Here is an 11,632-nt window from a genome sequence, read left to right on the forward strand (position 1 = left end):
TCTGCTGCTGCTGCTGCTGCTGCTGCTGCAGTTCATCACTGTGTTTACAGCTGACTCCTCCACCTGGCAGACACCTGTGCACTGAAAGCCCGAACAGCAGTTCGTGAACTCCACCTGTCCCCAATGCATCATATGATTTTCTTTAAAATCTCCCCCCTAATGACTTGTACCTAAGAATCTCATGATAACATCCGGATTGCTAAAACCTGTTCATCTTTTTCACATCAAAGAGCGTTTGGTGCTGAAACGACTTGTTCCCTGTTTTGTTTGGCTCACTTTGATGAACTATCATCAGACTTCAGGTGACGCAGATCGCTCCCCCCAAGGTTTAAAGATTATTTCAGATCTCTGGAGCGTTTGGCACCGCATCATAGGAGGCTATCAGAAATGATTTTAGGAGATCGGTCGCGTAAGGGCTTGGCTTTGAGGAGAGGTCACCGATTGGCGCAGTCACAGTCACAGTGTTTTCTTGCAGAATGATTGAATTTTCAGGTCTTTTTCAGATAAAAAAAACCTGAGCTTTTGAGAGTTGCTGTTCAATATAAATGTAGCCAGTGTAGCACTAAAACTAAAACAAAAAACTGCAGCCTCAAGTTTATCTAAACATAATATAAACTGTATAGAAGACAACATAGTGGTAATTGTAGAAGAAAGCAGCGAATTGACAAAAATGTACATTATGGTAGGGCCTTACAGCTAAAGTTAGCTGAAATGGAAGGACAATATGTTAGCTTCCTGGCTAAGCAGTTGGCTTCCTCAGGATGAGCTTAAAAATGTTTCTGAAATAGCCGAGATTTGTAACAATGATGAATTTTGTTCTACAATAGCATTGAGTTTTCCTAGAAAAGTATTCAGAAGTAATTTATATAGAGCATGTGACTTTACAGTTGCTACAAAGAAAGGTTGACCTAATTGCTAAAAGTGCTATTACCTGTAGAACACATAGAACAAAGCTAGTTTTTTTGTTTTTCAACCAGTATCACCAGTACTTCACTACAGGAAGACTCTATTTCCTCGTACAAACACCTTCCACTGGGAGTTCAAGGTCACGTTTCTCACCGAACATCTGTTTTCCCAAATGATCCTGTTACTTGGTCCTGCTGTACCTACATTAGAGCTGGGTCGAGTTGGACCACCACCTCTGCAGCGTACTGCAAACTTCTTTTTTTTCTTTTTTTTTTAACACGCTTCGGTGCTCTTGACTGTTAGAAGTGATATGTTGCTATGATTTTTGGACATGTGGTGCAGACGGTGCACACGCAGGGAAGAAATCCCACCATAAGACCTTAATGAAGGGAAAAACTCCTGGAGTTTTTCTGACAGTCCAGCGTTGAGCACAGTGACAGCGCTCTAGGTTCAGGGTGACTTTAAGGCAGCAGCGGGGGTGGGGGTTGGGGGGGGGCTGAGTGGGGCATACAGGACCTTGCGCTATGAAACTGTTAACCTTGGCAGAGCAAAGTTCGTGAAATAAAGCCCAACTGGACGGACTGGACGCTAACAGAAAACAATTACGCTGAGCCCTTTAAGTCGGTGTCCAATTAATTGAAAGTGAAGCTGCAGTATATCTTTCTGAAAACACTCGGGCTCCGGCCCTGGCCAGTGCTGGGAGAGAGTTATTCATGTTGGCAAATCTTGGCTGAACTCTTGAACGCTATTAATCCCATCCAGATGAAAAAGTGTATGTGTTCAGCAGAAGAGTCGACTCCTTTCCAAAACAAATGCAGCTTCTTTTTTTTTCTTCTTCTTCTTCTCCTCTTTTCTACGTATGTCGTGGTGAAGCTCCCTCCAGCAGATGCTAACCCCAGTGTCACTGTGCCACATTTCCTTCCAGTGCGTGTGGATCCAAGCTGGTGATGGCCATCAGGGCTCTGCTGGTGAAGGGGCGCAGCAGTGGAGACGCAGTGTATGCTGCGGTTGAAGAGGTAGCCAACGAACTGAGAGAGAGGATCTCCCACATCTACCAAGTACAGAAACAACCGGCCGGCGTAAACGGAACGGGAATTAGCCCCGCCAGGGTAAAAGCCCAACATGAGCCCTTGAGCAAACGTGTTCTGACTGAAGCCCACTTACTTATTGCACTGCTTTTATGTTTTATCTCCAGCCTAAAGCGTACGCGTTGAATCACAACACTGCATTCGGAGGCCGGGACACGGTGAAGGTGCTGGTGGCCCTGCTGGACCAGGAGGCCCTGACGCCGCCATCTCGGAACAAGGCGGACCTTCTGTCCGAGGAGCAGCCCGTCATCAATGGAACTGAGGGAACAAGTGTCGTCACGTTGTTTAGGTTTGTTTACAGTTAAACATTTATAATAAAGATCAGAGTGTTTGCCCGAGAGAAAATTTTGTATCAAAAGTTCTGATAAGAAAATGTTCACTACCAGAGTGATCACGTTGACCATTGGATTTTTAACTGATACAAGGTTTTAGAAAGGGTGGGAAATCCCCTTAACGTGCAATTAAATCATCACAAGACTCTACAACTCTCGACCGAGACCAAAGGGAGGAAAATCCTCCCACAGCACACTGGAACAATTTCTCTGCACAAACATCTGAAATAAAAATATTTAAATAAGCAGCCCTGTGGTTTGGGGTTGGGGGGGGGCAGGGGTCCACATAACATTGGAGGTGGACATTTGACAGCAAGTGGCTTGGATCCAAAATTTCCCGTGTGAAAACCAAGAATCAGCTCAGCCCGACACGAGTGAAACCGTCAAAGTTGAATGTGAATTCTGTTTCTCTTATCTTTGCTTTTCCTTCTGCTCTCCCTCTGACCCAGATCTCCTGAAGTATCCACTGGATGTTCGCCGCAACCCCTGAAGAGTCGCGTCCAGAGCCGACTGGACCTGCTCAAACCCAAGGTAATGTGGGCCTCCCACCTGCGGAGGAGCCAAATTCAAACCATCAGTGAGTTCAAATTGAATCAGATGTACAAACACTGAAAATAATGTCTTTATATCCTGTAATTTCTCGCTGGTATTATTATTTATTTGCTTAGCTGAAGCTCACATCTTTACTGACTTCCACCGTTGCCGTTTGCACAGCTGTGTTTTAGCTCTCGGTGCAGGGCTGAGGCTGCTGCCTCACTCCAAGGCATGGAGTTACTTATTTGTGCAGAATTACGACTATTAACCCAATCCTGATGATAAGTCGCAGCAACGGGAGCCTGTGCTTACAGTGCACTGTACATCTGATGTTAATATCTCATGTGTTCTCCCTGGCCGCCAGCTTGGTTTGGCTCGGTCCTGTTGTACATGAAGTAAGCATAAACCACACAGATGCAGCGGGGAGGGGGGGCAGGGAGGGGGGCAGCACTAAATTTACTTCTGTACATTTACCGTGATGCCTTTTACTACACTGCCTTATTCTTCAAATCCACAAGAACAGGATCAGGATTTAACAGGACCCCTGTGGCCGAATGACCATAAAGTGCCGGAACCTGGCCCCAAAAATAGTCATAGTAAAATATTTCAATCCCTCACAAGACATGTTTTTGTCCATATATTCATGCTGCGTCTGGGAGTTTAAATGAATTTGTTTTGATCACTATTTTCTGGCAAACAGTGATGATAATACACCTAAAATTAGTTTTCCAGTCCATTGTACTTCAAAATGATGGATAGAGCTAATGTTAGCTAAAACAGTCCTGGTACCAACCCCATAGCTAACGTTAGCTATATCATTCCTGATACAGATACCAAAGCTAACATTAGCTACAACGGCTCTGGTACAGACCCCAGAGCTAATGTTAGCTACAACAGTCCTGATACATATACCAGAGCTAATGTTAGCTACAACGGTCCTGGTATAAACACCAGGGCTAATGTTAGCCACAGCAGGGCTGTTACGGACACCAGGGCTAATGTTAGCTTCAGCAGTCCTGATACAGACAAATGGTGTAGCCAGTCAATACAATAGACCAGATGTCAGTGTTCAAAGCTGAAATTGTACGGTGAGTTTGTAAAATTCTGCGAATGTAGTACAGATAAAAAAGAAACAGTTTAGTTCTTTAGCTCCACCTGGACGTCTATTATTAAGGTGAACTATTGATATTGGAAAAATGGGATAAAATAACACAGCCTCAAATAATGAAATGTTTTGATTGCGTCAAATTACAAATTTTAAATCAATCTGAAAACTCAAGAACAATGCGGTAAAGAGAGTTTTCCTTGAGCTCCTGCTGGGTCGTGGCCTTGAAACAGAGTTCAAGTATGTTTGGATTTAGATGTGCTTTAAAGGTCATTACACCATTATCACAGTGTTCCCCATCCCGGCTTTATTTTCTCTGAGTCGAATGTGTGTTGTTGTTTTTTTTTATTTATTTTGATTTCAGTTTGGTTGTGCCAGGTTGACTCCAAATATCTTTAAATCTTTAAGGCCAGACTGATCCTCCAACACTAATCAGCTCCGCTGTGTGAACTCCCGTGTATGCGAAACACATTTTGTCAAATGCCTCTTTTATTTGATTGCACGAGCAGATGTCATCTTAGCTCCCCACAATCTGGCCGCCTTCCTGTGTGAGTGCGCCGTAATGGTCCCTGGGCAGCTCACCACTTCCTGAACTCGGCGGGGCGGAAGCTTTCTGCATCAATTTCACTTTGAAGAAGCCATATCAGACACGCAAGTCAGCTTAGCAAAGGGAAAACTTGAAAGGTTATTGTTTCCTGTTGTCTGCTGAAAGATTTTTATCCACTATCCACCCCCACCCCTCCCCCAACTGGCACACGCTGATATGGACGGATCCAGTTTCTGCTTTTGGGACATGTCCAGAAATATTTCTTTGTTGCCAGTAATGATCCAAATGTAGCAGAAAAAAGACAACCTTGAAAAAGCTCCCGAGGCCAACGGAATGCTGCTCTCGTTTGTTTGTGAAAAGACACGTTCGATTATATGATGATCAAAGTGCACGTCTGTTTCTGCGAGCCGTCCTCTGAGGCGCGAGTCTGCACCTGCGGCTCATTCTCACTTCTATCGACCGCATGTGTGGGAACACATGTCGGAACACGCAGACGCAGAGATTGTTAGCACCTGCTTTCTACATGTTCCCATCAGGAATGTCTTGGTCAGGTGTCTCCTGTGTCTGTGGGTGGGTTTGCACGGGGGTGGGAGGAGGGGGGGGGAGGGTATCTGAGGACAGTCGTCAGTGGAGGAACGAACAGTGCATGACCACACAGGGCCGTGTCTGGCTGCTCTGCCTGTTTAATTGGATTAGATGTTCCACGTCAGCTGTGATTTGGTCCAAGTTATTGATTCCATCTTGTGTCGTGGCCTCAGTGATAATGTTCTAATGCAACCAAGAAACCTTCTCTACGACTTTGAACCTCAAACAAGTGGACACTTGTTTGAGGGAGTTTTTGTTGTCACCTCATCACAACACTGCCGAGATTCACGCCGGCAATTCTTCACTTACAAGCACCATACTCCAACTGCTAGCCCACAGGCTACCCAAGGTAGCTGGGATACACCAAATCCAGTAGCGATGTGTACCAAGTCTAAACTAAGTTTTTGTTCTAATACCTTCCACGTCACATACAGACAATTCATCTCATCGTCTTCTCATCAATATTGCAACCACATTTTATGAGAATTTTTTTTTTTGTTTTAACTTGGCAAAAAATTCACTAACGTCCGCCAAGTGTTTTTCCACTTCTTTTCCAAAAGGATTCATCACACCAATCTATTAAGGTGAGTCACAAAAGTTCCACTGCCACAGAGCCTCGTCAGGGGTCCAAGGTGTCTGAGCCCGAGCCAAAAGATAAATAAATCCTTCCTGTTCTGCAGCAAATCGTCCATCACTCATTTCACCTTTCCACACGTCCAGGTCAAAATGACATTTCTGACTGGACTGTCCCCAATAAACTGGACATCGTCTTTCAAATCATGTGGCCTTTTTTAACGCTCATCATCGTCAATCGTTCCTTGTCGATTGGCTGCCAATCTATTTTCACCGTTGGTAGAAGTTAATTTACAAAAAACAGTCAGTCATCAACTGGCCTCCCACAGGCTGAGTCCAGCCCACGCAACTGTCCAAGTCAGCCCACGACTGACGTGGTCCTGAGAGTTAAATAACCATCTGTATCATGAACAACAAATAATAAAATGTTAGATGTTCTTTATCTTCTAGGCCAGGGACCGGACCGTCCGCTCTCAGTTTGCCTGTACGTACAACGATGAGGAACTGCCACTCAGTCGTGTGCTGGACTTCCCCAGCACCAGTCAGGTTCCAACCTGCGTGCACCCCGCACCTAAACGCGGAGCCTCGCGGGTTGTCGACGAGTCAGAAGACTTGGACGCAGGTACGAACCGGACCTTCTTTATGAACCTTCTCGCACCTTACATTCATATAAACTCTAAAGATGTCAACAGGTCCGAGCAGGGTTTGTGTGTCTGCTGGGATACAGATATGTTTCCTCTGACGCCACCCTGCTGGACCGAGGCCCAGGCACACCTTCTCAGCTCCAGCCTTGAACCCTTTAAGGCCCCAGCTCTGGGACCAGTACTTAGCCGTAAATGAATCCCCATCCTATAAAACCTGCATGGCCCCAAATCCGTAGTAAAAAACCAAAAACACACACACACACACACACACACCTTTTTTCTCCATTTCCCCTCCTGTCTTTTGTTTCAGGGGATTTCAGGCTGCGCTCCATCAGGTGACATGACAAATGTTAAATTTCAGCTTCACAGAGTAAACACAGAGCCCGCTTCATCTAGGAGCTAACGTCAGCACTTTCGTCACACTTTTTTTTTCCTCCCCTCCATGCTAGGTTTTCACACTTTCTTTTGTTTTGTTTCACTCTTTTCCAGCCAAGTCGACCTCTGAATGTCCAAATAAGGAGCCCAGTGGCAGACAGCAGGGAGCCGCTCTGGAGCCAAGGAGTGGAAATGCCCAAAACAGGGGTGCAGGCGCGGGCGGCAGGAAGAAAACTTGTGCAGAGAGCAAGAGCAACAAAAGGAAGCAGGTGGAATCGGACAATAGTGAAGAATCTCAGAACCAGCCTCCAGAGAAGAAACGACCCAAAAGTGCCTCGGTGAAGACCGCTAGTAAGGCACAGAACAAGAAGAAGCTAATAGCAGGTCAGGGGAAGCTGACCAGCTTCTTCAGGGTCTGAACAGGATTTTGACTTTTATTGTTACACAGCAGTCTGTCGACTGCTTTCTCCTTCCTTTTTGATAAATTAATTAAATTTTGCGTAGCACACGTCAAGAAATGTAAACATTTCCTGCGCTAAACTCAGCTCACAGGCTGCTAGCCTCCAATAACAATCTATACAAGTTAAACATTTATATTTGATATCAATTAAAAAAAAAAAACAAGGTTCCAAAAACAACAGCAGACACTGGAAAGAAGCAGAACAACCGTTAGCTAAACTTTCCAGCTGTTAGCAGTAGTTTCCCAACAATTCCAAGCAAGAACACAAGAGCTGGCCAAGGCAGGTTAGCTAGCATAGCTAGTTCTCGAGTAAAAATGTTTTCCATATCATGTCAGGACAGTTAGCCTGGTTGTTTCTCTGAGTTATAAGCTAGCTAAAATCATTAAAAGTACCAAGATATGCTTGGCTAGCATGAGCTAGCTCCAATTTTAACAAGCAGAATAAATTAGTTAACTTATTTGGGTGTTTAATTTTTGTTTTTTGATGTTTTTTTAAATTATTTTGGATCTTGTGATGTGACATTTTCAGCTTTTTTTATTGATAGCAATCTTGTCACGGTATATTAGAGATTTTTTGTGTAATGACAGCATCATTGGTTGTACATTGATTGTCTTTTACAAACATCACTGTAAATACGCTGCAAATGTTCGATTAAATACATTTTTTATTTTGTTTTATGTTCTGTGCACAATTATTTGTTTGTACAAGGAAAATGAATAGAAAGATCCAAACACACAACAATAAGGTATTGGATTTTTGATGATGCGTTCAGTTGGAGGTTCCCCAGCAGGGTCGGTAAACTCTGCCTATCATGCAGCGCAGCACTGTGAAAAGAAGAGGGGAAACAATATTTATACACGTTTTTAATTACATAAATGTATCTAAAACGGGTTGATTTTATCCAGTGAGAATAGATATTTATATTTCTTTTTAATATTTACTGTCAAGTTCAGTGTTTCGTCGATCCATTTTCAGACTATATTCGCCCGGGGACTGGTTCATCTTTCGGTCTGTGATTTGAGGAAGGCTTCGGGTAAAACCTGGACTCAGCCCACGAATGCCCTGTCCTTTTTGCCGCATGTCCTTTAAAAACAGAAAAAAAATGTGTCACGTGACCTCAGCTGTTGTGCCAAGATATTTTTATATGCTGCAATTTATTTGAACTTTATCATCATAACTTTAAAAAGAATAATTAGTAGAAAAAAAGTCATTGTTAAGAAAACTAAATTACCAGACATTTCAGGCGACCACATTTGAATTCCAGGCGACTGTATGTGGGGTTGCAACCCCAAGGTTGAAGAACACTGCCATAAAGACTAGGTACTACATACTGGGAAATCAAAGTCCCTTCAACAGTAGGTCGTGTCGGACGATTCCACCATCTGATCTGAACCACAAAACCTGTTTTTACGACCTCGCCGTGGCCCATTTCTGCTCCCTAGCCCACAGTCAGATGACTTTGTTGCCTTGCACCACCGCTGAGTGTTAGCCATTACCATAGAGATAACCGCCGTGTTCACGACGCACAGGAGACGCCGCTGCCAGGTAAACATTTTAGAGGAACACGTATCATTCTTCCTGACTGTGATTCCATCGACTTTATAGGCCCGCGATCGCTTGACCTTCTCTACTAATGGTACTTCCCATTTTCCAGAGCTGTCATAAAAGATTTTAATAGATGTGTATGAAATACGGACCCGGCAGTAGACATGACAACGGTGGCTGAGTGACAGGGGTCAAATGTTCAGGGGCAGCGTGGATAGAATGGGGTCTTTGTTGCCTCCGCTGCTCGTTGGTGATGGAGGTTGTTTATTGAGCGAAATCTCATACAGTTAATGGTTATGATGCATGACTGTCACTGGCAGAAGGATGTTACTGTAGGCTGGATCGCTGCGGACCGAGCACAGCCACACGCTTTTATTCCGGAATGATCTATTGAGAAAAATTCATAGATGATGATGTGCTGGGGTCGTAGAACGGTCAAAGGTGGCGTTTAAACGTTAAATGGAATCTAGAAATACTGAGGATACTTGGAGTTCAGTTTGATAATGTTCAACGTTGTCATCAAACTCTAGACTGGAGTTACAGAGTACTGCAGTACTGCAGGACTCAGTAGTATTTGTGATGGTTGATTTCCATCACAAATACTATTGAGTCCTGCTGAGTCCTGCAGTACTGCAGTACTCCTGCAATACTCCCTCAAAAAATGATGAAAAAGATGAAATACCAAAATAGTGTATCATTTAGCTACACGTGAAAAAAAATACCAACGAAATTGCAATGTCTTATATTGTGTTAAATCATTATCATCAACATATATATATATACATATACACATATATGTATATATATATATATATATACACACATACATATATAAATACATACATACATGTCATGATTATTCTAAATTCACTTCAACCCCGGTCGACTTCCGTCAACTCCCCATCTTCAAAACCGCTACAAACAGTAAAGAACCGTTAGATAAATCAACATTTTTAGGCAAGACTTTTTTTTAAAGAGAATCCTTACCGAGAAAATTAGAACGTTAGGGTTTCCGTCGTCTGCTCTGTAGTTGTTCAACATCAGGCCGTTAGCATACGCTGATGGAAGCATGGCTCGGTCCGTCAGGCTCTCCTCCCCCAGTAACGAACCCAGGCTGTCCTGCTCCATCATGGCATCTTCTCCCTTGGTCTCGGGCATGGCTACGACCACTAGGTGGCTGCTCAGGACTGAGGACAGCACCAAAGTGATGAGGACGGAGGAGACGGAGATCATGGTGGAGCCTCTGAATCTGCTGATGCATCTCAGAACTTCTTCTGGTTTATATACACTCGACCAAAGTGGCGGGTTTTGCGTAAGTGACACACTGGGAAAACATCACGACTCCTGTGGCGGCAGCTCATTTTCGCAGGGGTCAGAGGTCACCAGACGATCGCAGCAGTCCTACCATCAATACCTTCTCTCAGAGGTCACCAGCAGCAGTCCTACCATCAATACCTTCTCCATTGAGGAGAAAAGGTAAAGAGCTTAGTTTTGTCAACATGGAGATGAGATCAATTCAAATGGCCGGCATGTGAACAAATACAGTGACCTCTAAACCCCCCCCCCCCCCCCCCCCCCCCCCCCCCCATCAGTGTGGGGGAGGGGGATCAGGAGGACACATGGGAGGTGAAGGAGCAGGAATTATTTGTGGACTCTCCTCACAAATCCTAAATCTGAAAATTAGCCCAGCAGGGGTCAGCATAGAGGGCCAGTGAGTCTTTTCTGTGATGACGTCAACACCTCTGCCCAGGTCTGAGTCCAATGATGAGGCCGGGACAAAAGGTCACGACACAGACACACACACCCATAAACAAACAAGATATTGTGGTTCATTCTCAGTCATGTTGAAGAACAGCGTCCACAAATTATTCCTTTGAAATTCATTCTTTTCAGGACGGTTTAGAGACGTATTCATCACCCCAACCAGGGGGATTTAAGGTCTAACACTCTAGGCTGCTATACAGGAAGTAGAAAAAATACATTTCAAACTGTGACTTGAAATGTGCACACAGATTAATACAAAATCACACGCACATCAACCGACAAAAACAGACACAAATCGCCAGCAAGAAAAACAGCCCAAACCAGTCCATTAAAATCCAATCTTTAAAATAATCACTGTTCATACGTCCTGTTCTCTTCCACCCATCCATCCAACCATCCATCCATCCATCCATCCATCCATCCATCCATCCATCCCCATGTCAGTTGCTGTTTTTTTGTATTGCACTCTAGCCTTCTTTTCACTTCTTTTTCCTCATTTTGCACTACCCTTGAAGCTCACTGCTGCCCCCTAGAGAATGTATACCTCACATTTTGAAAAACAGGGCAGAGATCTGAATTGATGGACCTACATTGAAAAAGTTGCAATATATTATTATTATATATATATATTCACTCATAAAAACTCAACATAATTTATATATACATTATATGTTGAAGAATTGATTAAATACATGTAGCTCTCTGGCAAAATAAATTAAATTCTAACAATATATAATCTCTACACACCACTGAATTATATTTATATTGTTTTGTCCCTGTCCAGGCCATTAAGCAGACAAACGTCCCACTGTCAGATGGACCAATAGAAAGGAGATATAGACTGAACCCAACATGAGCAAAAACCAATAAAAAAATCCACTCTTCTCAGAGTTTTTACCTCACTCCTCCTTCAAATGGAGTTTCCTGCAGAACAATCCACACATTTCAGGAAAACGCATGTAGAGAACATGTGGTCAGGTCTCCATCACCTGCTTCCTGATCACCAGCAGCGTTGGCTCCGCCCTCAGTGAGACCTTTCACACCTGAGGCCAATGACAACCTGAGCAGGAACTTCAGACGAGACGTGAATGACTGAATTTCAGTCAAACTGACAACAAGTGAAAATGGTATTTAATTCTAGAGAGCCATCCTAATAACTGGTCATTTTGAAAA

At 43.7% G+C, this 11,632-nt stretch overlaps 2 protein-coding genes across 2 annotated transcripts in view; one reads left to right on the top strand and one right to left on the bottom strand.

The window, feature by feature from the left end:
• parpbp (PARP1 binding protein) overlaps positions 1-7,324 on the top strand; it is a 17,324-nt gene extending 10,000 nt beyond the window's left edge. Inside the window, exons 10-11 of the mRNA XM_008315411.3 lie at positions 6,121-6,292; positions 6,804-7,324. Coding sequence (XP_008313633.1) covers positions 6,121-6,292; positions 6,804-7,108 — 477 coding nt within the window. The 3' untranslated portion in view covers positions 7,109-7,324. The remainder of the gene's footprint in view (positions 1-6,120; positions 6,293-6,803) is intronic.
• A 298-nt stretch (positions 7,325-7,622) lies between these two features.
• On the bottom strand, positions 7,623-9,998 carry pmch (pro-melanin-concentrating hormone). Its single transcript, XM_017033918.2, has 3 exons — positions 9,683-9,998; positions 8,092-8,233; positions 7,623-7,974 (listed from the first exon to the last, which is right to left on the bottom strand). Exons 1-3 carry the CDS (start codon positions 9,926-9,928, stop codon positions 7,919-7,921), a joined length of 444 nt encoding a protein of 147 aa, XP_016889407.1. The 5' UTR covers positions 9,929-9,998; the 3' UTR covers positions 7,623-7,918.
• Between the last annotated feature and the right edge of the window lie 1,634 nt (positions 9,999-11,632).

This window comes from Cynoglossus semilaevis, chromosome 8 (assembly GCF_000523025.1).
Source record: "Cynoglossus semilaevis isolate Cse_v1.0 chromosome 8, Cse_v1.0, whole genome shotgun sequence".
Classification (NCBI taxonomy): Eukaryota; Metazoa; Chordata; class Actinopteri; order Pleuronectiformes; family Cynoglossidae; genus Cynoglossus; species Cynoglossus semilaevis.